This window comes from Petromyzon marinus, chromosome 1 (genome assembly GCF_048934315.1).
Source record: "Petromyzon marinus isolate PM22_M1 ecotype Great Lakes invasive population chromosome 1, UKy_Petmar_22M1.pri1.0, whole genome shotgun sequence".
NCBI lineage: Eukaryota > Metazoa > Chordata > Hyperoartia > Petromyzontiformes > Petromyzontidae > Petromyzon > Petromyzon marinus.
This window is the reverse complement of record NC_133667.1, coordinates 7,156,261-7,183,176: the sequence shown is the minus strand read 5'-3', so window position 1 is coordinate 7,183,176 and position 26,916 is coordinate 7,156,261. Positions and strand designations below refer to the sequence as shown.

The 26,916-nt window shown below is 42.0% G+C and overlaps 1 protein-coding gene across 5 annotated transcripts in view; it reads left to right on the top strand.

Moving 5' to 3' along the window:
- The window catches only part of LOC116940453 (uncharacterized), a 393,679-nt gene that overhangs the window by 124,608 nt on the left and 242,155 nt on the right, over positions 1-26,916 (top strand). For all 5 annotated transcript variants that reach the window (XM_076056201.1, XM_076056147.1, XM_076055989.1 and 2 more), the window contains exons 18-21: positions 147-263; positions 3,272-3,389; positions 15,622-15,809; positions 24,354-24,441. In XM_076056201.1, coding sequence (XP_075912316.1) covers positions 147-263; positions 3,272-3,389; positions 15,622-15,809; positions 24,354-24,441 — 511 coding nt within the window. The remainder of the gene's footprint in view (positions 1-146; positions 264-3,271; positions 3,390-15,621; positions 15,810-24,353; positions 24,442-26,916) is intronic.

Sequence of the window (26,916 nt, the reverse complement as noted above, 5' to 3'; positions counted from 1 at the left end):
CTATATTTAAATCCTGATGTTTACAGTACCAAATTTATGGTCTATATTGTGTCTGTGCATACATTTCAAATGTTTAAAAGTTCCATGTACATTTCTAAAACAGCCCTACACTTGCAAAGAATGACTCAAGTATTTGTTTTTATCAGACCCTCCAGTTCGTTGTGGCGGAGTCAAAGATGGACTTTCATCACAAACAGTGTGTCATTGGCCACAGCATGATGATGGCAATGTTTACATTCCTGTGAAGGTGTCGGCTGACTTCTGTAAGTATTACATTTTTAAAATGGATTGACATTCACACATGCATTTATAATATATACCATACAAGTGCATTTGCATGAGACATATTTAGCTTCAAAATGCATCTCACATTTATAAATGTAAAACAAGTTCCATGTGGTATGTTGCTTGTGATCGAAGTCTACTGTTATTATATTATGCTTATTTTCCCAGAAGTGCCTCACTCTTTTTCAGGTGTGTCCTGTCAAGTTGATGTAGTCAGGGTGATGATTGCTATGCAAATTGAAATTTAGTAGTTTGCAGGTAATTTTTCAAATTTGGCAAATTTGGACCATGACACCAGCACACAATGGCAACCTTTTTCGAATGATGTAATGACATCTTTAAATCCAATTTGGAGCAGGTGACATATTTTGGTTATTATACCCCCAGTAATAACCATGGCAGCAGCTGTATTTGAACTGTCAACCTCTGCAACAAGAGGCAAACGCACCTGCTAGGCCATGTCACTGCCCAAACTCGGTTATCAGATCATACATATTACATGTCCAAATTCGCATTGCATGCACCTGTTACTCGGGTGACAACTCTTTTACAGCACCTTGATTAGTGCAGTAGTTAAGGGTCACCTGCGAGAATATGCCACTCCCTGGTACAGGCTTACATTCCCATTACCAATTAAAAGTATTTCCCACGACACAAGTACAGGAGGGATTTGTAGAGGTGTGTCCTTCTAAACACTTGTTCGTGCCAGTATTCTCAAAATTCTTACAACTTGGCTTTAATGTGAGCAATCCTTATTTCTAGATTTATTTTAATAATATCACATTTCATTGCAACAAAGTCGTAGGCCTTGAGATCAGTTAAATAATACAAATGTCAGAATTGTTTATTTAGGCAGTCATGTGTTTAATACAGGGGGTTATAGGTGAAGAGACTGTTTTTTGACAAACTATATAAATCAATTTGCAAGAGTAGAGCAGTCAACTTCACTATTAAATCTACAAGAGTACTTGAGTCGGGCATAGTGTCTGTGTCACTGTACGTGTCAGAGGCAAAAAAAAATGGAAAATAAGCTTATGGACTTTGAATATAGGTGCATGTATAGTGTACCAATACGTAATAATTTCAGCTTGCAGCACACACAATAAATTCTCACCCTCAAAAAGATAGAATGCCTTAGAAGCACACATAACAACAGACAAGTGGCAATACAGGCAGACAGTGAGCCGGTGACAACAATTGCCCAAGATATGCATTCCTCTTTATATTATCTTTTCAGAAAATCAACCAGTGTTTATACATGGCACCTCGATGCTCACAGGAAGGGATTTTCATGTGTGACCCTCCAACCCTTGCCTCCAAAGTGCTGGGTTACAGTTGTGTGCCACCACCACCCGGTTAAACAATTAACAGGATAAGATAAGCAACTCGAAAGTTAAGAATATAACATGGGAAGTTGCAACATTTGGGCAGGTGTGCATGATGAGGTTACCAAGACAGATATTGCCCTGACACCCAGAGCTCATAAACCAGATTTTGGTCAACTTTAAGAAGTATTCATGGAGAACCCGGGTATATGAGGAAACCACACTGTTCCCAAATTATTCAAACAATAATTTACTGCTATTACACCATACTGTGAGGCATCAACCTAAAAACGAATTCACATACACAAAGGTAATCTAGAGAGACTAGCTGTCCATGCAACTCTTTTGATAAAATGAGAACTTCCATATCCAGCTAGTGTGCTGTGCATTTTTTCTCCCTCATTTTCAAGCACACATAGAGACATGTATACGTAAAAACCAGCATTGTGGCACTCTACCATCTAGATTATATGTTGTGATGATATCCAATCCAAAAGGAATGAGGTGCTATTATTGAATATATATGGAGAAAGTCACTTTAGTGCGACATACGTTTTTTGTAAACTTTATTAGAAATAATAAACAATAACAAGGAAATATTCTTATGTTGTCAGCTTGAGTGATTCTATTAAGCCATGCCAACGGCAATATAAACCATCTTTATTATGGATAGCTTTATGGAATTATATGGCTGCAAAATAGTGATCATGTCCTTCCTCCGCACCTCCGAATAGTAGTTGGCTATGTACGGTGCAAAAGAAGTCCAACATACATACATGGAAGAAACTAAAGTGAACAATATATATAAAATATATAGTACTTCTGTCATGTTGCATGATTTACATGTATGATTTACAGTTTATCTGAAATCGATCTCGAGCTTTCCAGTTGTTTACTCCATCCTGTCTTGCAACATGAGCATATTTCTCCACATGCACGTATAATCAAAGGCCAGACATGAATTTTATGGTTGCACTACTAGTCTAGTTCTCTAACAAATGCAGTCAAATAGATATGACTCCTACCTCATGCACTTGTCAACAACAAAGTTGTTCATTCAAATTTTAAAAGGTACAGCAATGGTTGTTTGAATTTTCAAGCCATGCCAGACAAGCAAAGCCATGTGCTAATTTTCACCTAATCTTTGGATATTTAAAGTTTCTAAGTTTTTTTTTCCTTTTCTAAAATGGCATTACGCTACATTTATTTTTGGTAATATAGATGTAAGACTATTTGTTTGTATATTTATGAATATACATTTGTAGGAAATTGGGTGGCTTAGTAATTCAAGCTATGCTATCAGCTTTATTTGCATGTATTATGGCTAATTTTTAAAAGAGAATATCAACCAAGATGTGATGTTTCAAAGTCACACAGCTTTATGAGTAATTATGCATGATATTTTGACTTAGTCTTCTCTGATTTTTTTTCTTCCTGACAACTCCTGGAAGCTTAGCAGAACTCTTAATTTTATAAACTATTCTTGTGTATATTCGCGCTGGTTTAAGTCCCTATTTAATTTTACATATTGCTTAAAATACAGTAAATCAATAACTTAACTAAGTATGCTACGTTATTGATTATATAGAATGCTGACTTAAATTTTGTCATAACGATAACGTACATATGCACAATATTAATGCCATTCTACTTTTAAACAGATGATTATGATGTAGAAGCTATCAATAGCGCGAAACAGGAGTTTGAGAAGAAAACATGCATCAGGTTTTGTCCTCATGGAAATGAAGAGGACTTCATTCATATCCAGGCCTTGGAAGGGTGAGGATTTATTTTTTCACTTACAGCTTTCATCTGACACCCACTGCCAGCACTACAATGGTAAAGATGCATATTTAAACACAAGAATGGGCACTTGTACATCGGACATACACATGAAATTGGGACTAGTCGATTTACACCGCGAGAAGCGATAGAGAAGTGGTTCGTGCATTATGCTAAGAATCTGATCATCTGAGTTCGATTCCTGGCAACGGCTAACATCAGTAATATCTGAACTGGTCCTCGTCCCTTTCCTTCATCAATTCGCACTGAGAAACATGGTGATATATAGTCAAACAATCCCCGTGACAGGCACTAAGTGGGGGGGCCTCCAGTAGTGGTTCGACACAGGGCTGTGCATTATTAGAATTTATATTTAAAAGAAGGGAGGACAAATTCAAATGAAGACCACCAATTATCTACACGTAAAAAAGTATTTAACACTTAACATAAATGACTGATTAATGTAATTAGGTTGAATTTGAATGTATACGTTTAGTTCTAAAATGTTATGAGTATGATTTACAAGAAACGTGGACATTTTGAGTTGGGAAGTGAAGTGTCATTCCTCCCCACCCTCACCCCACGTGGTTTGATAAAATTGTTATCATTTGGGATGCTTGTTTGTACTGTATCATTTATATCATCACGTTTAGCCTTGTTGCTGTTTTATTTTATTTGCCTAAAGCTAACATACATCCGATACAAAAAATATAATGCCTTGATAGATTAATTCTTATATCGGTCTTGGTGGTTATTTTACCATAATACACCAAACTGGTCAGAACATATTATTTTGGTCTTTCGGTAAAGTCACATAGATAGGTTCAAAGAAAATAACAAAACATAACAGAAACTACGACGTTTCAATCGCAACACAAGCGTTCATCATCATGAAGAGGGGGTTAGCTTCTAAAGGTAAACTGTTTATAAAGGTTTGAAATGGGCGTAGCCCATATGTCAGCAGCCATTTTTAACGTAAGTAGTAGGCAGCGACTGCGACCGTGGTGGGTTTTCCACCAAAGGGCTGCCAAGTAAAAATTAGCATGTTAATGTAAGATCGTTGAGCGGCCTCCACAGCCAGCGCCCTGAGGTGACTATGTTAATGTGAGAGATTAGCATGTTAATGTGAGATTAGCATGTTAATTTGAGAGATTTGCATGTTAATGGGAGATCGCAGAGTAGCAACCTCGAGCTCCACGAGCGAGGTGGCTGTGTGGTCAGAACAGGTCAGTGGAATGAGGCATCCAAGATGTGTTCAGATATTAATCACCACTGATTTTACTTGTGTCAGGGAATCAAACTAAAGACTTCGGGTCTAGTGCACTATCTCATTAGTATTGTCTTGTGGGGTCTGTCTTGTTCTCTTTCATTCTTTCAATTTTTCTGCAGGTGACATTTACATATATGTTCATATATTCATTGTTTTGCTCCTCTAGACATTGTAATTGATTGCTTCATCTAAAATAAACTCCCTCCTGACCTATATTTTTCAAGTTAACTTCCTTGTTTAAAAACACTTTAAACATAACAGTAACTCGCCCAGGAATGGATAATGCATTGAAAGTGGGTAGAAATATATAATTAGCAGAGAACAAATAATCATAAATCACAAAGGGCAATACATTTTAATAAAGATGAATACGAGAAAAGACGGAGATGCTAAATAAAAGATTGAATGTACCATAATACGCAAAATGATTAGTAAATGACAAAAGATAGAGAACACTATAAAAAATAGATGTCAAAAGCAAGCATTGGAAGCATGAAAGTAGCAAAAAGGATGATATCCAATCACAATGGTAGCCCATATGAATAAATATAGAACCATGATACTTGCGTTTTATTTAATCAGATGAGAACTCAAGAGATCAGGATAGTCTCATTTGCAAGAGTGACCTGGGGCATTAGTCTGCCAGTAGTTGGCAGGCTCATTATTGCCTTATGTAATCTCAATTTAGTGATTTGCATTTGACAGATTTGGACCCTGACAGCACACAATGGTCTACTCTTTCGAACATTGTGTGCTGATCTTTAACATCCACTGTGAAGTAGGTGGTGCATATTATTGTTTATTACACCCACAAGAATAATCAAGGCAGCTGATTAATTTGAACCATGAACCTCTGCAACAAAAAACAAACCTGCTTTAATACAATTCTGCAGCCAAAAAATGAGATGTCAGAATCCAAATACATTTTCAGATCAAGAGGAAGACGTTGCATATGTAACTCTTGAATTTATTTTGATGTATTACACGAACGATCCTTTCTAGCTAGTTGCTGCTGTGCTCACTCACTATGGCAAATTCTTGCTTCATGACCAAAGCAGGAAAAAAAAGACAAATATGTTAATTTGTAGAGACCAAATACAGGGTCTTTAAGGAATATTACACAACTAACAAACAAGGTCATAAGGAAACACGTAAATAAATAAACAGTGCAAATATATTACAGGAAGAGGTTTCAAAAAAGAAGTAGTGCACGCATGCAAATAAGCTCTATATATTAGTCTACAACTGATGACATAAACATACGTGCATTGAAAAAGACAATCATAAGTTTATTTCCTCAGTAAAGCCCATTGAACTAAGAAGCAATTTTTCAAGGGCGACTCGGCCGGAGAAAACATAAAACATTCACATTTACAGATTTAAAAAAACAAACTTAATTGTAGCAATTGTAAAATTGCATTCACTTAAATTTTTATATAATCAGTTTAAATGATAGAGATGACAGAATGGAAATGTCAACAGACGAAACTCGGTGGTTCCAAAACTTTATGGCAGCTACATAAAATGCTTTTTTATCCAAATAGTCAGGCAGCTTAGGGCTGGATTTTGATGAAATGGGGACAGAATGGATAAAAGTATAAATTTGTTTTAGAATATCTTCGTAGGAAATACTTTTAGTTTTTGCTAGGATCCACAAAAACAAGTCATTGTAACAGTTTTTAGGAGCCAAAATGTGATTTTTGTTCATTCCGCCCTGTGAAAATAGCAAATAAATACGTGTCTTGGTTATAACATTAACACAGTGGTTCTTAACCTGGGTTCGATCGAACCCCAGGGGTTCGGTGAGTCGATCTCAGGGGTTCGGCAGAGCCCCCGCCACGGAGGTCCGGACACACTTGAATTATTGTGTAAATTTGTGATGACACACACGGCCCGCTTGGCCATCACTGGCTGCAGATGATCATGCTACACTGCTTGGCCAATCAGCGCTGCGGGGAATTTAGTGCGTACTCAGTAGTCAACGTGTGACTGTTGTTGTCGTACGTCGTGTGATTTCTTTAATATTTTATCCATACTAACTATGTCGGGCAAAAGAAGAAAGTGGTCGGACGAATATGTACAACATGGATTCTCATGTATCACGGAACGTGATGGGAGTGAGCGTCCTATCTGCATGATTTGCAACGCCAAGTTGAGCAACTCTAGTCTTGCACCGGCAAAACTAAAGGAACACTTCTTGAAGCTGCATGGAGACGGGGAATACAAGAACACAACACTTGCTGAATTCAGGGTGAAGAGAGCCAGATTCGATGAAAGGGCCACTCTGCCTGCTCTTGGATTTGTACCTGTTAACAAACCGATCCTGACAGCATCGTACGAAGTTGCTTACCTGATCGCAAAGCAGGGCAAGCCACACACCATTGGTGAAACACTTGTGAAACCAGCTGCATTAAAGATGGCGAATCTGATACTCGGAACAGCGGCCGAAGGTAAATTATCCCAAATTCCCCTTTCAAATGACACCGTCAGTCACAGAATAGAAGACATGAGTAAAGACATCTTGGCTCAAGTAGTCGCGGATCTGATTTCAAGCCCGGCAAAATTCAGCCTTCAACTCGACGAAACCACAGACGTTTCTGATCTAAGCCAGCTTGCTGTTTTTGTACGCTATGTGAAAGACGACATGATAAAAGAAGAGTTTTTATTTTGTAAGCCTCTTACAACAACGAAGGCAGCCGATGTGAAGAAGCTTGTGGATGACTTCTTCAGAGACAACAATCTTTCATGGGATATGGTTTCTGCAGTTTGTACGGACGGAGCTCCAGTCATGCTGGGAAGAAAGTCTGGTTTTGGTACGCTAGTAAAGGCCGATGCACCACACATCATTGTGACGCATTGTATTCTGCACAGGCATGCGTTGGCAACAAAAACCTTACCTCCAAAAATGACAGAAGTATTAAAAACTGTGGTGGAATGTGTGAACTATGTGCGAAAAAGTGCTCTGAGGCACTGCATCTTCAGTGAGCTGTGTAAAGAAATGGGCTCTGAATTTGAGGTACTTCTGCTCCATTCTAATATTCGGTGGTTATCCCGGGGACAGGTGCTGAATCGTGTTTTTGCCATGCGTGTGGAATTAGCCCTGTTTTTGCAAGAGCACCAACACTGCCATGCAGATTGCTCCAAAAATCCTGAGTTCATTCTCATTTTAGCGTACATGGCTGATATATTCGCAGCTCTCAATCATCTCAATCAGCAGATGCAGGGTGGTGGAGTCAATATCATGGAAGCGGAAGAACACCTGAAGGCTTGTCAAAAAAAGCTACCGTTATGGAAACGACGAACAGAGAACAATAACTTCGCAAACTTCCCGCTTCTGGACGACTGTGCAAGTAAGATCGAAGATGTGTCTGGAATCGGAGATATTTCTGTATCCACGGAACTGAAGCAAACAATTGCCACGCACTTAGATGAGCTTGCAAAGTCTCTCGACGGATATTTCCCTACAAGAGAATCATATCCAGCATGGGTGAGACAGCCGTTCACGTTTGCTGTTGAAACAGCAGATGTCAATGATGAATTCCTCGACGAAATCATTGAAATTCAGCAGAGCCAGGTTCAACGGCAACTCTTCAGAACAACAACGCTCTCAACGTTTTGGTGTCGACAAATGAACAAGTATCCAGTTATTGCTAAGAAAGCCCTGGATTTTTTTATACCATTTGTTACAACATATCTTTGTGAGCAATCCTTTTCGAGGATGCTGGACATAAAAACGAAGAAAAGGAACAGACTTTGCTGTGAAAATGACATGAGAGTGGCACTTGCCAAGGTGAAGCCACGCATATCTGAACTGATCTCTCAAAGGCAACAGCAGAAGTCACATTGATTTCCAGGTATGTAATTTGTTGTGAGTTTATGCATTGTGTTGGTTTTATTCTTTGAACAAGGTAATGTTCATGCACGGCTCATTTTGTGTACCAGTAAAAAACATATCTATGTCTTGAATTTGAAAAAAATCACATTTTATTTTTCACTAAAGAGGGGTTCGGTGAATGCGCATATGAAACTGGTGGGGTTCGGTACCTCCAACAAGGTTAAGAACCACTGCATTAACATGAAGCTGATGAAAGGAAACAACATTAATAGAGTGTTGCAAATATTACCACACAATGGTCATGGCCACATATGTAAGCAAAAAATAGCTAAATATGATTTGTCTCGAAAAAATGATTGAAATACCTGACATTGTACTCCCAGACCATTGTCTTCAAATCTTGCCGCTTGAGAATCAGTTGGCAACTGTAGTCTGTATACTGATGTAGTTCTCAGAGACGCTGTCTTGTCTTTTGTATGTTTATTAACACGTACATATCAACCAATAACTCATCGTGTAATTGCGAGTGACTATGTACACATGGGTGTTTCACACGACACTATTCTGACATAACTTCTTCTTGTAAGACAACTCACGGACGATGGAGACGGCCCGGACCCAGATCACGACGACGCAGTTCCCCACACCAAGCAGCAGTCCGAAACCTTGCTTCACGCTGCTATTTATCCTCGCCTGGCTCGACCACATCCTATGCCTCAATCCAATTGGTTCCCGTCTAATTAATCTTCATCAACTCGTCCTCTGCTATTGGCTCCCATCTCATGAATGCTTATTAACTCGTCCTTCTCTACCATTGGCTCCCATCTCATGAATGCTTATTAACTCTCATTAGCACATCCTTCCTCACCATTGGCTCCCGCCTCATTAGTAACCATGGTCCCGGTAACCCTTCCATTATTAACCATGGTTTTGGGGAGCTCCACTGTCCCAAAGTCACTCCACACTATCATTACACTGAGAAAGACGGTGTTGTGTTGTTGTATATATCGGTTGTGAGAATTTTGATGAAAATAATAAAAATTAAATGCATTTTGGGAAAACGCGTAATTATCCGAAATTATGTTAATTGATGTAATTATGCGCATAAATTATGCTAATTCGAGAGCTTATCGTATTAAATTTTGTTAGTGGGTGTGATTATGCTAATACAAGCCGTTATGATAATTAGGCCCCGCCTCGCTGATGAGGGTCGGATTATCAATCGGGATCATGCAATTAATAATATGAAGTTATGCCAGTGTGATGCAAGCATGCCAGAGTAACTCGGCTTCGTTTCCTAGGTTCGTATTAACGCTCGGTATAGTACAATTATTCTCGCTTTAACATTTACTGATTATGTATTAGTGTGTTTATGTCAGGTCTCCAAATTCGAATCTCAACGCAGAATACAGTTCTTATAAATAAGATTATTATGCATGAACTCAGGAAGGAAACACCGAGACACTTCTGTGTTAAGCAATTTTATTCTAAACGAAACCTTAACTTTATAATATGCGAACTCTCAGGCTTGAAATTATCAACACAGTACCAACACAGTAACCATCAATGATTGCGTTATTTCACTTTGGCAACTGCACATATGATTAATTCCACCGCGTAACGCGAGCTCAATTGGTGATCGGGAGAATCTTTAAAACATGCATACACGCTATTCTAAACAAAAACCTTAACACTCTAATATGCAAATTCTTATACTTGAAATTGTCAACACAGTATTACAGGCGATGTTCATTTCATTGATCCATCTCTTCAACCCTCAATAATCACGTTGTTAATTGGGTAACGGAACAATTGATTACTTCCTCTGAGTACCACGAGCATATGGAAAATACGAATAAAAGTCCTTAAAAATTCATCCCACAATATTCATGCGAAAAGCAATCAAAGCAATTATTATACCCCAAAAGCAGAAGTATACGTTAATAGATTCATCGGCAAGATTATGCCATTAAAAAGAAAACAAAAAAAACGAACGACTGAAGACGAACGACTGAGTTGCTTCTAAATGACCTTATCCACGTAACTCAATGGGCAGCAATGTTCTTCACGATCAGTTGATATTTAATGCACCACCATGGAATGTCAACTCTTCTTGATTGTCCCGATATGCATGTTGTGTGTCTTCGTGAAGCAGACGCCGGGTGATGCGTCGTGAGGGTGTGAGTTTGGGGGAGGGTGATACGAACTGCTTCGTTCTCTTGCTCGGGGCGTTGGCTTGGCTGCTCGTGCTGGCAGATACAGGCTCTTTCCGCTGCTGGAGGACTGCGCTGTACGTGCTTTCTCTGTGGAGGTGCTCGAACGCGCTCACCGCTGGTTCGCTGACAGCAGCAGGCTCCTTACACTGCTGTAGTAGCTGCGCCGCACGCGCTCTCTCTGTGGAGATGCTCGAACGCGCTCTTTGCTGGTTCGCTGACTCTTTTGCTCACGGGCGGCTGGTCAGGCTCTTTTGCTCAGGGATGAGCCAAGTCGGCACAACGCTTGGTGCTGGCAGCTGGCACTTGATGTAGAATAAAAGTCTTTGAGCGATACTTCGTCTTTCAGCTCTGAACTCACACTCGGTGGCACATCGTTACTCTGCCAGCCTCGCCATCCTCGGTTGATCGCGGGGCCCCTTGGAGCCTGCCGCTCACCGCCCTCTTCTGGCGCTCGCCGAGCTATCCTTGTTGAACTGTCGAGAGCTCTGTTGTGTGTGTCGTGCTGCTGTTTTATCCGGAAAAATCTCCCCCCTCTGCGCGTCTCTTGCGAGAGGAAAAAAACAGATGCTCACTCTGCGTTGTGGGGGGGGGGGAGGGTGTAGTCCGTGTGTGTATCATTAAGTCCAGCGCCTCCGTAGCACAGATGGCCCTCGCGATAAAGAGTGATTCCTTCGCTTTGCTTTTAATTCCTGCTCTCCCGCGCTGCGGGAAGACAAAGGTGGCCGGGGTCTCTCTGGAAGACAGTTTATCCTGGATGCTCATAAGCTTGACCCGTTTGCCTCATCTATTCTGGACAACCCTTGATTTAACACTGCATCATTATTATTGTTTATGTTCCCCAAGATTTGTGATTTAACATTGTATTAACTTTTGCTCCTCGCCTGTATCCGTGGGTCCACATGTTATTATGTTTGAGTTATAAGTTATTTTATTTTATTCCTGATGCCCTGAGGTTAGATAATTCGTTTTGACTTAGGTATAACTCTGACTGCCAGACCTATTCTTGATGCTTCGGTCAGGTCGTGTAGAAAATTATGAAAGGTGAAAATAACATTTAGTATCGAATTAATAAATGGGTAATGATTCACTGATGTAGATTGTGGCCTGGTTTTTAGTTGGAGTGAGTGTGAGGATTGATAATGTTAGCTTATCCTTGTAGTTGAGTTCTGAACTTTAACCGTTGTTTTAATAGCAAAGAAGAGGAAAATTGTTTAAATCTCTCGTGTGTGTGACGTCACACTGTTTGCGGGCTGACGGAAGGGGGGGGGGGTCCCTGAAGCCTGGAATTCCCTTTGAGTGTTTCCCCCCCCCGTCTCCTTTTGACTTGGTTTATTAGCTTTTATGGTTCATCTCCTGGCGCCCTGTGTGAGGGGAGGACCACGGAATTTTTTTAATGGCCTTTTTTACGACCTCCAGCTGCTGGTAGCTGAGATGAGGTAGCGGGGGTTTATTTATTTATTTCGGTTGCTATTTAAAAAAGTATCGTTAAATTTTATTATTAATATCAATTTTGGAAAAAGGCCTATATATACAAGTGTGCCATTCTCAGCTATGTCATGGTCTCTTCTCTTTTGGTGCCTTGGACAACCTGGATCCCAACCCTTAAAGCACTACGGCAGGGGTGGGAAACATCCGTCCTGCGGGCCGTATAAGGCCCGCAAAATCATTTGGTCTGGCCCTGCCAAGGCAACCGCAGACGGGACTCGAAATTCAATAAATCTAGGTGCAAACCTGGAAAAGCAGTTGCGAGTAGCAACATCATCAATACCAGCTAACATCACATGCCTCACTAAAGAGAAGCAGTTCCAGCCATAACATTAGGGGTGAGTTAATTAAATGTTTGACCAAATATAACAGGCAAATTTTTAAGTTGATAATTTTGTATGGCCCACGAATGATGTTATAAATATCCAAATGGCCCTTGGCAGAAAAAAGGTTCCCCACCCCTGCCTTAGACTATTCACGATTTGGCAACATCGCACCATGGGGGGGGGGGGGTTACTGTACTTGCACAGCACAGTCGTGGATTGTGGTCCGTGTACCGCGATCCAGATGCTGAAGCTTCAACTCTTCAAGTGTCGTTGCCTTTCGTGCTATTTTTGCCTTATTCGTGTTTTTTATTTTGATCATGGGGTCTAAGCGTCAAGTGAGGTAAGTGGAGGCACTACGGCTAAAGTTTCATTCCATTGCAAAGGCATTAGCCTCTTTCAGTCTCCAATTAAGTCAAACATGGGATATTGCCGAGAGGCAATTAGACTTACTTCTGCAGACACAAAGAAGTGCCATTCATTGCCTGATAGTTTTACTACAGTGCCAGCTGTTGCTCTCAAGGAAACCACAGTAGCAGTGCAGGAGCTTGTCAATGCAAGAGACAATTGGTGTAGACATTGGTAGCAAAGACGCAGGAAAAACTTTGGTTGGCGAGGGCACTCGACCTTATCAAGAAAAAAAAATTGGAAAAAGGCGACAATGTAGTATGGTTAGCCTACCATTCATCTCTGCAAAATGACTCCAACTTAGAAGATAAGAAAGCAGCTCTCACACAATTCTTGCCACTTCTATGAAAATGCAGCAACAGCCACCATGAGCAAGCATGGCATGGATGTTCAGCACCAAGCCATATAATTCGGTAACCCTGGCCAAATTCCTGTAATGGCCATGGATGCTCCGCTGTATGCCCTAGCAAAGTACATTCAATGGAATTTGCCTCAGACACATGGAGAGAACAAGTATGTCGTAATGTTTGGTGGTCTCCACATTGAAATGGCCATGTGGAATACAGTTGGAGACTACCTGGAGGACTCCGGTTGGACCACTGCACTAACACAGGCAGGCATTGCCTCCTCAGGCACAACAGATTAATTTCATCGCAGCTCCCATCTCACCAGAAAAAGGCAAGCACACCAAATTAGTACTTTGGCCTTGGCCAAGCTCCAGCAGGATGCCTTTTCTTGCACGTAGCAGCCCCACACTGATGAAGTAAAAGAGGTTTGGAGACGACATGAGCAGCAAGAGCACAACATTCCAGTCTTGAGATATAATTCTCAGCCTAGTGCTTCTGGGTCTGATCTTTATCAGAGCTCACCGTGAAGCAAACTTCCAAATGTATGTGAAATAATTGAAAGCCCTGGTTCTTTGGTTCTTTGCACTGGATCACCAGAAGTATGCTCGTTGGATCCCTATTCACATTGGAGACGTGGAAATCCTACCTCATTCCATCCAGTAACAATTCTCAGCCACACCTATCGATCAGGCCCATGAGCAGAATAATGACATAGTGAAAGGCTCTGGGGGTGCAGTAGGAATTAGGGAAAACCCATCAGCCTTCCGAAAGTGGATGCTTGTAAGACCTGAGCAAGGAGGAATGCTGAATGAGTTTGAGGAATACTTTTTAGAAAAAATGAAAAGCACCCCCACCATGAGGAGGGCTTGTCTACTAAAAATAACTTCAGACAGCATCCCCTGAGTCTGGCAGAGACCGGCAGTGAAATGGGCGATCCTTTCCTGAATGACACTGCAGAGCTGCTAACTTTGGATACTTGCGATGTTCTGATGAATCTGTGAATAATATTACCCGCAATGTAGGAACACTTAGCAAGAATAGACTGAGTGCAGTCGATGACTACCACAAGTAAGTGCTCATTGACTGCACTCGGTCTATTCATGACCCAATCAATAAGAACTCCCTACGACTCTTCAAATGTCCTGAGCCCACACTCACAACCAAACAAGTTGACAAGATCACAACTTTGAAGACTGATGTGAACCTTTTCTCCCATCTCTATGTTGTGGCACAGCTCAGGGAAACAGACATGGGTACTTTTTTCTCTCTGAGAGAAGCAGTCTGTGTCTGGGAAAGAAGTCTGACCTACGAACGTGTCTGGTGGAAACAACTCAGACAGAGGCTCCAATGCAAGTTCCAGATGATGATACTGACCTGGTAGCATGTCTGGAACAAACTACTGAGACAGAGACGACAAGCTCCATCGACATCACAGTTCTAAATGTTACTCCTGATCTGTTAGCTTGTCTTGAACAAACATCTCAGACAGCGCCTCAAAACACATGTGACATGAAAGTTCTATATGGTGCTGCTGTCTTGCACCTCTCCGCAAGCAGTATCACAACCTTAGGAGACTATGCCAATGACGTCTTTATTCCCTACATCATGAACCAGCTGGGAAGTGCCAAAAGAGTGGATGTCGTTTGGGACACCTAACTCACAAGCATAATCAAATAATCTACAAGAGAAAAGAGACGCAAAGGCATAAGGAGAAAGATTGCCAGTCAGAAAAAAATCCCTGGGTAGTGGCAAGATGTGCTACGTAATCCAGAAAACAAGCAGGAGCTCTTTACCTTCATCTTGGACAAAGTATCAGTCAGTGAATTCCCATCTCAAAATGAGTTTGTTATTACAAGTGATCAAAGAGTTGTGATCAGAGGAACTAACCGCAGCATGCCAGAATGTGACATTTTTGACATGCGTTTTTCTGTATTTTTTTGTTATTCTGCCTCTCACTGTTCAAATAAACCTACCATTAAAATGATAGACTGATAATTTCTTTGTCAGTGGGCAAACGTACAAAATCAGCAGGGGATCAAATACTTTTTTCCCTCACTGTAACTATAACGGATAATTCTTGGTGGTCGAAACCAATGGCAGACAAAGGAGGCAACATGCCAAAGAGGACATCTCAAGTACAGTTTGAGTAATGAGATCAGCTCGTATTCCGGAGCTAGATCGTTTGCTGCATTGCAAGACCACAAGAGATGGTGATTTCTTCAGGAGACCTTAATCCAACAATGGATAAACAATGGCTGATGATGCATACGAATATTACTATTTTTAAAAAATAATTAATAGTTGCACTTGTTCATTTTAAATCCTGATTATCCAATCATATATAGGTTTCCCAGTAGGAACTGGTCGTTCCTGGGCCGTCAGGGCGGGGACCAGGCGCTCTCCCTGGAGCCTGGCAAGGTGACCAAGGGCGTCGTTCTGCACGAGTTGATGCACGCGCTCGGCTTCCACCACGAGCACTGCCGCAGCGACCGTGACGACCACGTCTGGGTGGTGTCAGAGAACGTGAAAGATGGTGAGTTTTACATAAAGGTACAGTAATGGGGGTGAAGTTTTACTAGTTTCATAAGTTTTATGCTGCATCTCCCCACCAAAAATGTGCTGCCAAGCTGCAGTTACCAAGATGCTGGACAAGGGAAATGCAGCACTGGAGCTATCCCTCATCTTCATGTCTCTGCCCGTGTGTCTGAAGTCCCAACTTACAGTTTGGGTAAAACCACAGCCCAGAGAACTAAGGATGCAGGACGTCTGCACTGCTTTGGCCGAGAAATAGAGACACGTGGATGTGCGTGATAAGGACCTCATCCTTAGTCCATGAAGATGCCCACCTACAACCTCCCAACGTGTCGGCAGGTCCAGCTGAACTGCTCTTCTACTGTGACAACGGAGTCTGTGCAGCTTAGGAAACACTGATGGGGCCTGTATCAGCCCGCTGTGTGAATGAGGAGGAGAGCAAGAGGCTGTTGAACATTATCTCCAGCTGTAAAGTGTGGACTAGCTGCCCTGCACGTGTTGGAGAAGGAAGTTGTCTCCACTCGAGGACATTTTTATTTCTTGCTGTATAACTGGAGTCACGTGTAACAGCATTATTTAAATAAATGGGGTGAAAATGAAACAATATATTATTTGAAAAACTAAATTAAAATTTTACATACATTTTCCAGATGAAAGCACATGATATTATAGAGCACAATTTAAAACAAGATGTCAATCTAGGCCATTAATTGATGATTGTCTTAGTAATGCTGTTTTATTTCCCACTGGGCCCAGTTCCCTCAATCTCATTTTTTAAAATTGGCATTATGACAGAATGGCTACAATAATACTCAAATTAACAGAGCACTGAATGCCAAATCACAATCGCAAAGCAACACTGCAGAAAGCGATCAGATTGTTAAAACAATTAAAATTCCATATATCTCAGGAGTAACTGACAAATTAGCCCGTGTTTTGCAAAAGAAATACATTACAGTAAGATTTGGTACAGTACACAAAATTCAAAACCTAGTATCTTGCACTAAAGACGAATTGCCTAAATTATCAACAGAAGGTGTATATCGGATTAATTGTTTATGTGGCAGATGCTAAATTGGACAGACGGGATGTAACATCAGCATAAGACTAAAAGAACACCAAAGATATATTAAATTATCTCAAACACAACTGTTGGCAGTGGCAGAATATGCTTGTCAACAAGGACACTCAATTGATTTTGATAACGTTGAAGTGTCGTGTAAAACTAAGTATTACTGGCAAAGACTAATTAGAGGATCCATTGAAATTGAGAGAAATAGAAATAACTTCAATCAGTCTGACAGCTACAGGCTTAGTGTGGCTTGGAAGCATATTATTAAATAATACATATTACAATTCCTTATAGGGGAAACACATACTAATTAACGGATTACTAATGTAGCATATAATCATAATAACACACACTACAACTAATTACTAATATACAACTCATTACTCATCATAACCATTGACTGATTACCAATCGATTATATAATTACAATACCCCCCCCCCCTCTGCCTCAAATCACTGCACCGGAATGAGTTAAATGATGACGTCACCCTGCTGCTCTATTTAAGACCGGGAGCAAGTGAGGGCTTTACCATTCTGGTGAATTGCCCGATGATGCTGGATGTAATTACCAGCGAAACGTCGTACTCAAATTTTAAACTATGTTGATTCACTCTTCAACACACCGGTGGGCTGAAGTAGTGAACTATTTGTCCTTTGTAATCGTGACACATTTTTTACTGTTTGGCCATGTCGGGTGGTGGAGGGTTACGACACATTTATAAATAACGCGATCTATACCAAAAACCTTTATTATGAATATTTTTACATGTTTGGCGTTCAAAGGAAGATGCGTGCACTGAGGGTATGCATGTGTAGTGGTGTTATTTCACGCAGCCCATGGGCTTGTAATTACCAACACGCTGTTCCGGCATCGGCGCATCCACACAACATCATGGATGCATGCAGGGTCGAAGCAAGAACATCTGCTGGACTACATAGTGACGGACCAGCAGATGCGAGCCTATGTCCTTGACACCAGGACCTGCCGTGGAGCTGATCTGCCCTCTGACCATCGACTAGTCATCTGTAAGATGCGCCTGCCATTCTTCCACTCCGGTGGTGGGTGTACACCCAGGACCCCATTCCGACCTAAAGTGGCCTGGTCTCAGTTATCTGATGAAAGTTGCAAGCGAGAATTTCATCATCGCTTGCGGCTGGGATTGGCATCGTCCCCGACTCCTCCTGATGTCGAGGGTAAATGGGCGAGGTTTAGGACTGTGACTCATGCAGCTGCAATGGCTGCTTTGGGTACGCGGTCTAGACCTCCCCAGAGACCCTGGCTGACAGAGGAGGTGTTCAGGATGGTTGAGAAAAAGCGACAGGCCCACTGTCATCGGCTACAGAATCCCACATCAGAGAATGAGGAGGCTTACCGCAGCCTTCGCTCGGAGGTTCGGAGAGCTGTGAGGCGCTGCAAGGATGGGTGGTGGTCGCGGGTTGCTGAGGAGATGGAGTCTGCCTCAGTGGCCCGTAATCACAAATCTCTATTTAACTCCATCAAAAAAGTAACCTGCAGCGCCACACCTATTACCATCATTAGGGGAAAAAACGGTGATCCAATCTCCGACCCCCAGGAACAGGTTTGCAGATTTGCTGAGCATTTCTGTGAGGTCCTGGGGGAGGGAAAATCCCTCAGCCAGGAAAACATCGTGGCACAAAGTGAGGATGACCCTGCTGAGGCTGCGGTGCCTCAAATATTGGAAGAAGTCACCCCCTGTGAGTGGCTGGCTGAGGTTCCATCTGTTGAGGAAGTACTGAAGGCGATCCGGAGTCTGAGACCAGGAAAGGCAGCGGGCAGAGATGATCTCCCAAGCGAAATGCTGAGGGAGGGTGGCGTTTGTGCACAGACTGCCCTATATGACATCATAACAGCGGTCTGGGCCGCTGGACGGGTTCTGCAGGATTGGAAGGATGCCCTGGTGGTCCCCCTCTTTAAGAAGGGGGACCGCACAGACTGTAACAACTACAGCGGCATCTCACTCCTCAGTGTGCCGGGAAAGGTCCTGGCAAGGATTATTCAGCATGGCCTTGCCAGGCACGCTGAGGAGAGGCTTGCGGAGCCCCAATGCAGTTTCAGGAAAGGGCGGTCCTGCACAGATGCCACTTTTTCTGTCCGTCTGCTACAGCAGAGGTGTAGGGAATTCCAACAAGACCTACATCTCTGCTTTATTGACCTGGCCAAGGCCTATGATACCATCAGTAGGCCTGGGCTCTGGGTCGTTCTTCGTGCTTTTGGAGTACCTGACCCTCTGCTCACGATCATTAAGGACCTTCATGACGGTGAGCGGGCCCAGGTAAAACTACGTGGCCGGGAGTCAGAGCCATTCCCTGTACACCTTGGGGTGCGACAGGGATGTCCTCTGGCTCCCACATTATTTAACATCTATTTTGACCACGTAGTTCGTGAAGCCTTCAATAGCTGTACCGGGGGAATCTCCATATGGTACAGATATAATGGGAGGCTGATCGATGCCCGGGTGCGGTCAAGGGATGGCTCCCTATTGGTCAACCATGTTATGTATGCTGATGATTTGGTAATAGCTGCTCAGTCAGAGGAGGGGTTGCAGACGCTGCTGCTGAGACTGGAGCGTGCCACTAAGAGGTGGGGCCTTACCATCAGCCCCACCAAAACTAAGCACCTGCCTGGGTATTTTGTACCATCGGACATTCCACCCCCACAACTCCCAATCGGTGATGGGGCAGTTGTGGAGAGAGTGGAGAGTTTCCCATACCTGGGTAGTGTGCTTATGACTGGCTCCAGTTTAACAGCAGAGGTCTCACTCCGAATCAGTCGAGCGGCAATATCTTTTCATCGGTTGCGTAACGCTATGTGGAAGCTACCTGGTCTGTCGCTCCGCACTAAGCTTCAGGTCTTCTCGGTCACGGTCATTCCCTCCCTTCTCTACGCTTGCGAAACGTGGACCCCCTAATGGAACATCTTCGCCGGTTAAAAACATTTAGGCTGGCCTGCCTACGATCCATCCTGGGTTTAACCAGACTGGATTGTGTGAGGAGCTCACAAATCCTTGAAAGATCTGGGCAAGGTCCCATCGGTGAGCTCCTCCGGCGGGCAAGGCTGCGATGGCTGGGTCATGTAGCCCGCATGCCCAGCCAACGCATGCCGAAACAGCTTTTGTTCGGCCAGATTGAGGGGGCTAAGCGGGCGCGGCACGGGCTAGAGAAGAGATGGAGTGATGTGGTACAGGAGGACGTGGAGCTGAGTGGACTTGCCGATGACTGGTACCAGCGGTGTCAAGATCGACCTCTGTGGAGGAGGCTCGTGAAGGATGCTACTGGGCAGTTGGAGGTAGTCGCCCTCCAACAACAACGGAGGGCGGAGGAGCGACGCTCACAACAACGAGCGGAGCGCCGGGTGGCTAAAGCACAGCAGGTTGGCACAGTAGGGGGCACAGGTGGTGCATCAGCCAGTCATCTCAGTCAGTCGACCCGTGGCACCTGGGTCTGCCCCGTGACCTCCTGCCAGCGGGCGTTCGACACTTCACGTGGCCTCAGGGTGCACATAGCCTGGCACAAGCGCCGTGGTGACGTCACCGCCACTTAGTGGCGAATGGCGGTTGTTGTTGTTGTTTCACGCAGACAACTTATTTTTCTCCAATGTCACTTTATTCGTGCAGAACTCCTCGCGTTCAACACCACGTATCTATGTCGCAAAACTGCCGCTTGTACTCCTCATCTGCTACGCTCCACTCGCTCTCTTGCTCCGCTAGCCTCTCTGCTACTAGTCTGTCACAGTACACTCTGCTAGCTTCACTGCTAGGCTCTCACCGTACACTCTGCTAGCTTCTCCACTGCTAGCCTCTTGCTATACACTCTGCTAGCTTCTCTACTGCTAGCCTCTTACTATACTCTCTGCTAGTTTCTCTACTGCTAGTCTCTTACTATACTTTCTGCTAGCTTCTCTACTGCTAGCCTTACCACACTCACACTTAGGATTCTGCTAGCCTTTCTACTGCTGGCATGTCTACCCTCACTCCTCCATCCTCGGCCGTGCCTCCAGCGGGGGATCAGCCATCACCGCTGGAGAGGACGAGGTGTGGAGAGCGGGGTTCCCGGACTTCTCTTGAATTCTCTCTTGTCTTCACTCCAATCAACTCAAATCCTCTGCCTCACACGTTCCCCCTCATTAAGTGCCCTCCGATGGCCCTCAATTTTCACGGCCTTTTGGGAGTGCAAGTGATACCAGTCCAGAGTGTTCTAGTCCTGCAACAATGCTGCTGAAAACAATGCTGCTAAAATAAATGTATTCACTCAGAGAAGGTCGTGCAGATAGTGGATTGTATAATAAATATGTATTTTTATTTTTAGATGGATATATGAAGACAGTCTGCTTATTTATCTTCCCATAAATAGGGGGTTCTCAGACAAAGAAATCTACAATTTACAGTTGAAATTGCTACTACTGTGTATGACCCAATCAGATCTATTCTGATGCTGGTGATATCAGTGAAACAATGACTTTGATATATTCATTATGGATAATTGGCTTCACTCACAGAAGTGGTACTATTTGTACTAGGTAGAGCCCTTGTTGGAAAGCGTTACAAATTGTAACAAAGCATTTGAAGTGTCCAAGAGGCGTGGAGAATTGCGTTTTTGAATTGCATTGAGAGAAACTGAAACACATGGATCAAACAACTAAAAAAACAAATGCATGTTGGTATTCATCCGGTAGTGGATATATTATGGCTGATGATGAGTGACTCGTCCCTCCCCGATCTCACTTTGATACCCTTGCCTGTGTAGTCCTGGTGACCAAGGCAGAGAAACTAGATGAGGCAGTCCTGCTGCTGGGGGCATTAGGCTTCAGCTGCGTTTAAATACAAAGTTAATACATTGTCCTTCTCCCATACCTCTGATTAGCATAGTTCGCTATGTACGGTGCAAAATAAATTCAACATACATACATTAATACACATTTTTTACATTACACGTAAATACGTCATCAGGATGGGAAGCGAACGTATGACGTGTGATGTCATAAAGATTGTCAACTTTGGATAATTCAACGATCAGCTTGCTCGGTTTTCTCTCGAGTACTTTTCCCAAAAGGTACGCTTGTCATGAAGTTGCGAGATAACCATACATGCTATGCACTCGCATGGCGTGTGATATCATTGGAATGGACCAACAGGCATCTTTAATTAATGCTGGGTCTATTTTGCCGATTTTTGGCCAACCCTTTGATACATTTGTTTGTTTTTTTATAGGCTAAGTGTGAAGTCTATGAAATGCAACTTTACAACACAATTTAATTCCTACTAGATTATATTTTTTTGGGATATCGTGACCCCCCTCTCTATTCACATGCATGCAGACAGACCGATAGACAGAGCTGATGCATTAATAGTTATGGATGGAAAGAAAGTGAATATATTAAATCAGTTATAGGGAAAAAGGACACTTAAATAAGCAGATACGCTTACATTATTTTCTAGCTTCCTGTCCACAACTTCACGATGTACAAACAATCGTTCAATGTCCTGTATATTTTTGGTTGCACGTACTATCATGTGTTTTATTTATGTGGATGGCCTTAACTTAATGCCTGGCACTGGATATTATAAGCCAGAGTCAAATGCAAAATACGTGTTGGTATACCTCAATTTCGACACATTTTTATTACATTAATTATAAAATTATACTTAAAGTTTGCGTCTTCCAATTCCAAGTTATATTTTTACAGAAGTTTGAGATCGAGATCCTGTATAAAAATGTGTATTACTTTTAATTGAAAAGCTTTACTTATAAGGATTGTTGAGATCATTTGTATTTTAGTTTCTGCTATCTCACCATCACGTGTTTGTGCGATGGCAGTGAGTAATGCTAGCATCTCTTGCAAATCCTTGCTGTGGAGGACATAGTTACAGTTTTACACCATATATTAATACAAGTGTGTGCTGCGGAAAATATAATTGTAAACATTTCATTATAAAGGATTATTAAATAAACTTTAAAACTACAGAATACAGTTCGAGGTGTTTCGTAGGTAATGGAAACATCACACACTTATTATGTAACTAGCTTCTTTGCCCGTCCTAGGACGGAAGCTGTAATATGTACGAAAAAAATGAGCAGAGTATAATTGTATCTTGTGTACATTTAACGGCAGTGAATCTTGCACAAAAGTTTCATAAAACACTTCACTGCATTTCACTGTAGCACTGTATATAACTGACCTTCAATTTGTTCAAATTCATTGCTCTGATACTTTATTCCCTTCTGCTTTCGGTCGCTGGGGTTAAAATAAATTGGATTGCAATACAATATCTGGAAAATCACCGAGAAACGTCTATTTAACCAAAATGTAGAAGCATAAATTAGATTATCTTTTGTCTCAAGTGCTGAAGAAATAAATAAAGACCCCAAATCCACTTTGTTACTGCGTAGAATTATTTATTAGATTCACTTTCAATAAAGAAACGTGAAACTTAAAGCGAATTTGCGAAATGTTTTTTTTATTTCCGCTCGACCTTAATGACGGGGGGGTGCGGCATGTGGAGTGGTGTCACGCGCGGGACACACCCCCTCATTAATAATCATGAGCAGTTGACGTCACTCCACATGAAGCTCCCCCCTTCATCAATAATCATGGTATGATGGCGTCACTCTATGTGGACCCCGGCCCCACCCCCTCATTAATAATCATGATCGAGTCATTTTTTTCGATTGAATATTTCAGATTAACTGCAATACACCCGTCCTTGGACGGGCTATAGACTACTTTTATCATAATTTAGAAGCAAAAATTACACTTACCTTTTGATTCAAGTGCTGAAGAAATAAAGACACTAAACACACTTTGTTGCTGCGTAGAAATATTGATTTGATCACATTTCAATAAAGAAACGTCAAATTTAAAGCGAATTTGCATTTTTTTTTAATTTCCGATCGACCTGCGGGAATGTAAAAATCCACCCACTCATGATTATTAATGAGGGGGGCGGTCTCTTTTGTAGTGACGTCACGCACGGATTTAGTACTGTGCTGCGTATATATATTTTGACGTTCTGTAAAGAAACGTCATATTTGAAGTGACTTTTCGAAAAAAATATTTTTCCGCTCGACCTTCTTCCGCGCGAGTGTAAAAATCTACTCGCTTATGATTATTTTATTATTCTTGACGGCATGTGGAGTGATGTCACGCGCGTTACACACATTTCTAGGCTTTTATAGTAGTAATGTGAACTTATCGACTACAAACATTGAAAACAAAATCAGAATTTATTCTATTACTGTAATTGCTTGTAAGAGATTGACATTACAAAAATATATATCTTAAAATACTTTACAGAACTGCATTCTGTTGAGTGAAGTGGCAGTGGCTACTTGACTGCAAAGTTAGATTACTGGCTACAGAAGAGTAATATCTGAATCCATCCTGTTCCTGGCTGGTGTGGGGAGGGTGGAGTAATTAAGGGCTGAACTTGACTATTACTTTCTTGTCATTTACAGAGTGGAAGGGTGACGTTGTGAAGATAAAATCAACTCCACATGATTTAGTAACGCCATACGACTGCAGCTCCATCATGCACTACACCATGTAAGTGGTGTGAATGTATAACTATACTCCTGTATTACAGCATACCTATGTTTGTCTATACATAACCATAGTGCTATGCTACTCCAGTGAGGTTATAAAAATGTTTTTGTTAAGTTCACTTGCTGATAACTTTCCGGAATGGCAATTTCTTCTTAGTTTAGAGTCTGGTGTAATATGCTGATGAGCCCTTCATGTTGCAGACTGCCTGTCTAGTAATTTATCCAGGAAATCCTCACTATTAAGACTGTCACGAGGGTCCGGCAATGGAAGGATTGGAATTTCGTTTTTAAAGAGTTTTGTGCATGTGGAAGAAAATTGCAGTGCCATGCATGCACATGTAAAACGCTCAAACATTTGCACAGATGAGTCAGGTTCTCAAATTCTACACTACCATCTCCTAGCCATCTCTCAGACTTGTGGATTTACAAGTTTCAGATATCTATGTAGTCCTTCAAATATCTGGTTTACAGTTATGCATCACCAAGGATGATTTGCTTTTTATACAGTGTATACGGAACAATAAAGCTTGTTAGCAGAAATAATTATTTGTATATGTGTGTAGTGTCAGTGAGTCAGAGACGAGGCTTGTAGAGGCAACTTCTTTATTGAACACACACGATCTCACCTGCACACTCTACAGTCGCTAGCTTATACACATCACACGCTGTCTAACATCGGCGGTGCTGACCGAGACAGCTAACAGGCTATCTAGCAGCGCAATATCGAGTGAAGACGGCAGCGACGAAGGCAACGAGACGACAGCAACGACGAGACAATGGATGTAATTACCAGCGAAACGTACGTCATCACTGATTGGGTTCAGCGATGACGTCGTCCATTTAAGACCGGAAGCAGATGGATGGCTTCACTATTCTGGCAAATCGCCCGATGATGCTGGATGAAATTACCAGCGAAACGTCGTACTCAGATTGTAAATGTTGTGGATTCACTCTTCAACACACCAGTGGGCTCAAGTGGTAACTGTTTGGCATTTCGTTTACGTGACAAATCCCTTACTGATTGACCGTGGTCGGGTGGTGGAGGGTTTCGACACATTTATTCTTACGCGATATAACCCAAAAACCTTTTTATGAAAGGACAGGCAGTTTTACAAAATTCTGAATACATAGTGACGTTTATGTACATCGTTATTGACGTTATGAATGTTATAGCTCTACTGGCATAAAATATGGAATTACAGGGCTGTCACGTTTAGGAGCATTAATTGTGGCGGCCATATATTGACTATACAACAGGACATGGAATTTCCAGGAGGTACAAATCAGCATGCAAGGAATATTTTATAATACAATGTATTGCAGGAAATAAGTGGCTCCAGAAATAGTGCTGCTGACGATGAGGGCAGCTGTAGGGAGATTTTTCCTGTTCTGGCAGGAGCCATTCATTGGATTACATTGCAAGGTGCGAACCGGATGTTTTATGGGATTCGACATCAAAAGAGATGGGTCAGAGTAGGTAATTGAGTAGTCGATGGTTGTTGCATAACGGTCCTCGTGAAGTAAATTGGAATACGTAGTTTATACCATGTGTTGCGCGGGTGACAGAGAATAGAACATGGTGGCGAGGGTATCGGGAACACTAGGTGCTTCGTGTTTGATAGTTCTTATTCCGTATTAACTTCTGTTAAGACTCAAATCCTTGTTGCCTTTTCCCTTACATTTTTTATTTTCAAAATCGATTTAAATCCTTGACATAAAAAAATCTTAACTTTCAATACCGAATAATTTGCATTCAATTTAACGAAAATGTTTAGAAGACGATCACATGCCCCATTTCCCAGTCATTACACTTACATGTGTTACACATTGCATTATAACATGTACTAAAATACTTGTTTATGTTTTCCAAATGTTGAAAGTGTTTATCATTACCTCTATCCATCTGACCCTTCATCCATTCAGGGGGGCATAACAATTTTTGGAAAGATGATTCAAGATTAACAAAACTGTAGATTTAAGTTGTGTTGCGATTAGGGATTTACCTTAGTGAAAACTGGCTACATTAATTAAAAGTTTTCCAAAATTTGGGTACAAAATATAGCGCAGTGTTCTTCATTCCAGGGCCCCCGGGCAACTGGCGGCCCCTGACGGCCTTTAGTGCGGCCCCTAACACTACATTATGCTGCCAAACCCAATGGTTTCAAATGTGTGGCGGCGTTCACACTGATGTCTTATCAGAAAAAGTGGCCCCCCTCAGAAAATTATGGAAGCACATTGATCTAGAACAAGAACAACTATTTGCAAATATAGAATTGCATTTTGCCCTGGCAGCTAATGGTTTTCAAGCTGTGTAACATATAAGCTTTTACGACTAATATCATTCATAATAGATGTATTTTGGGTTAGATCGCGTAAATATAAATGTGTCATTAAACCCACCACCACCCGACACAGCCAATTAGTAAGGTTTGTCACGTACACAGAACATAACAATTCGTTACTAGTACAGCACACC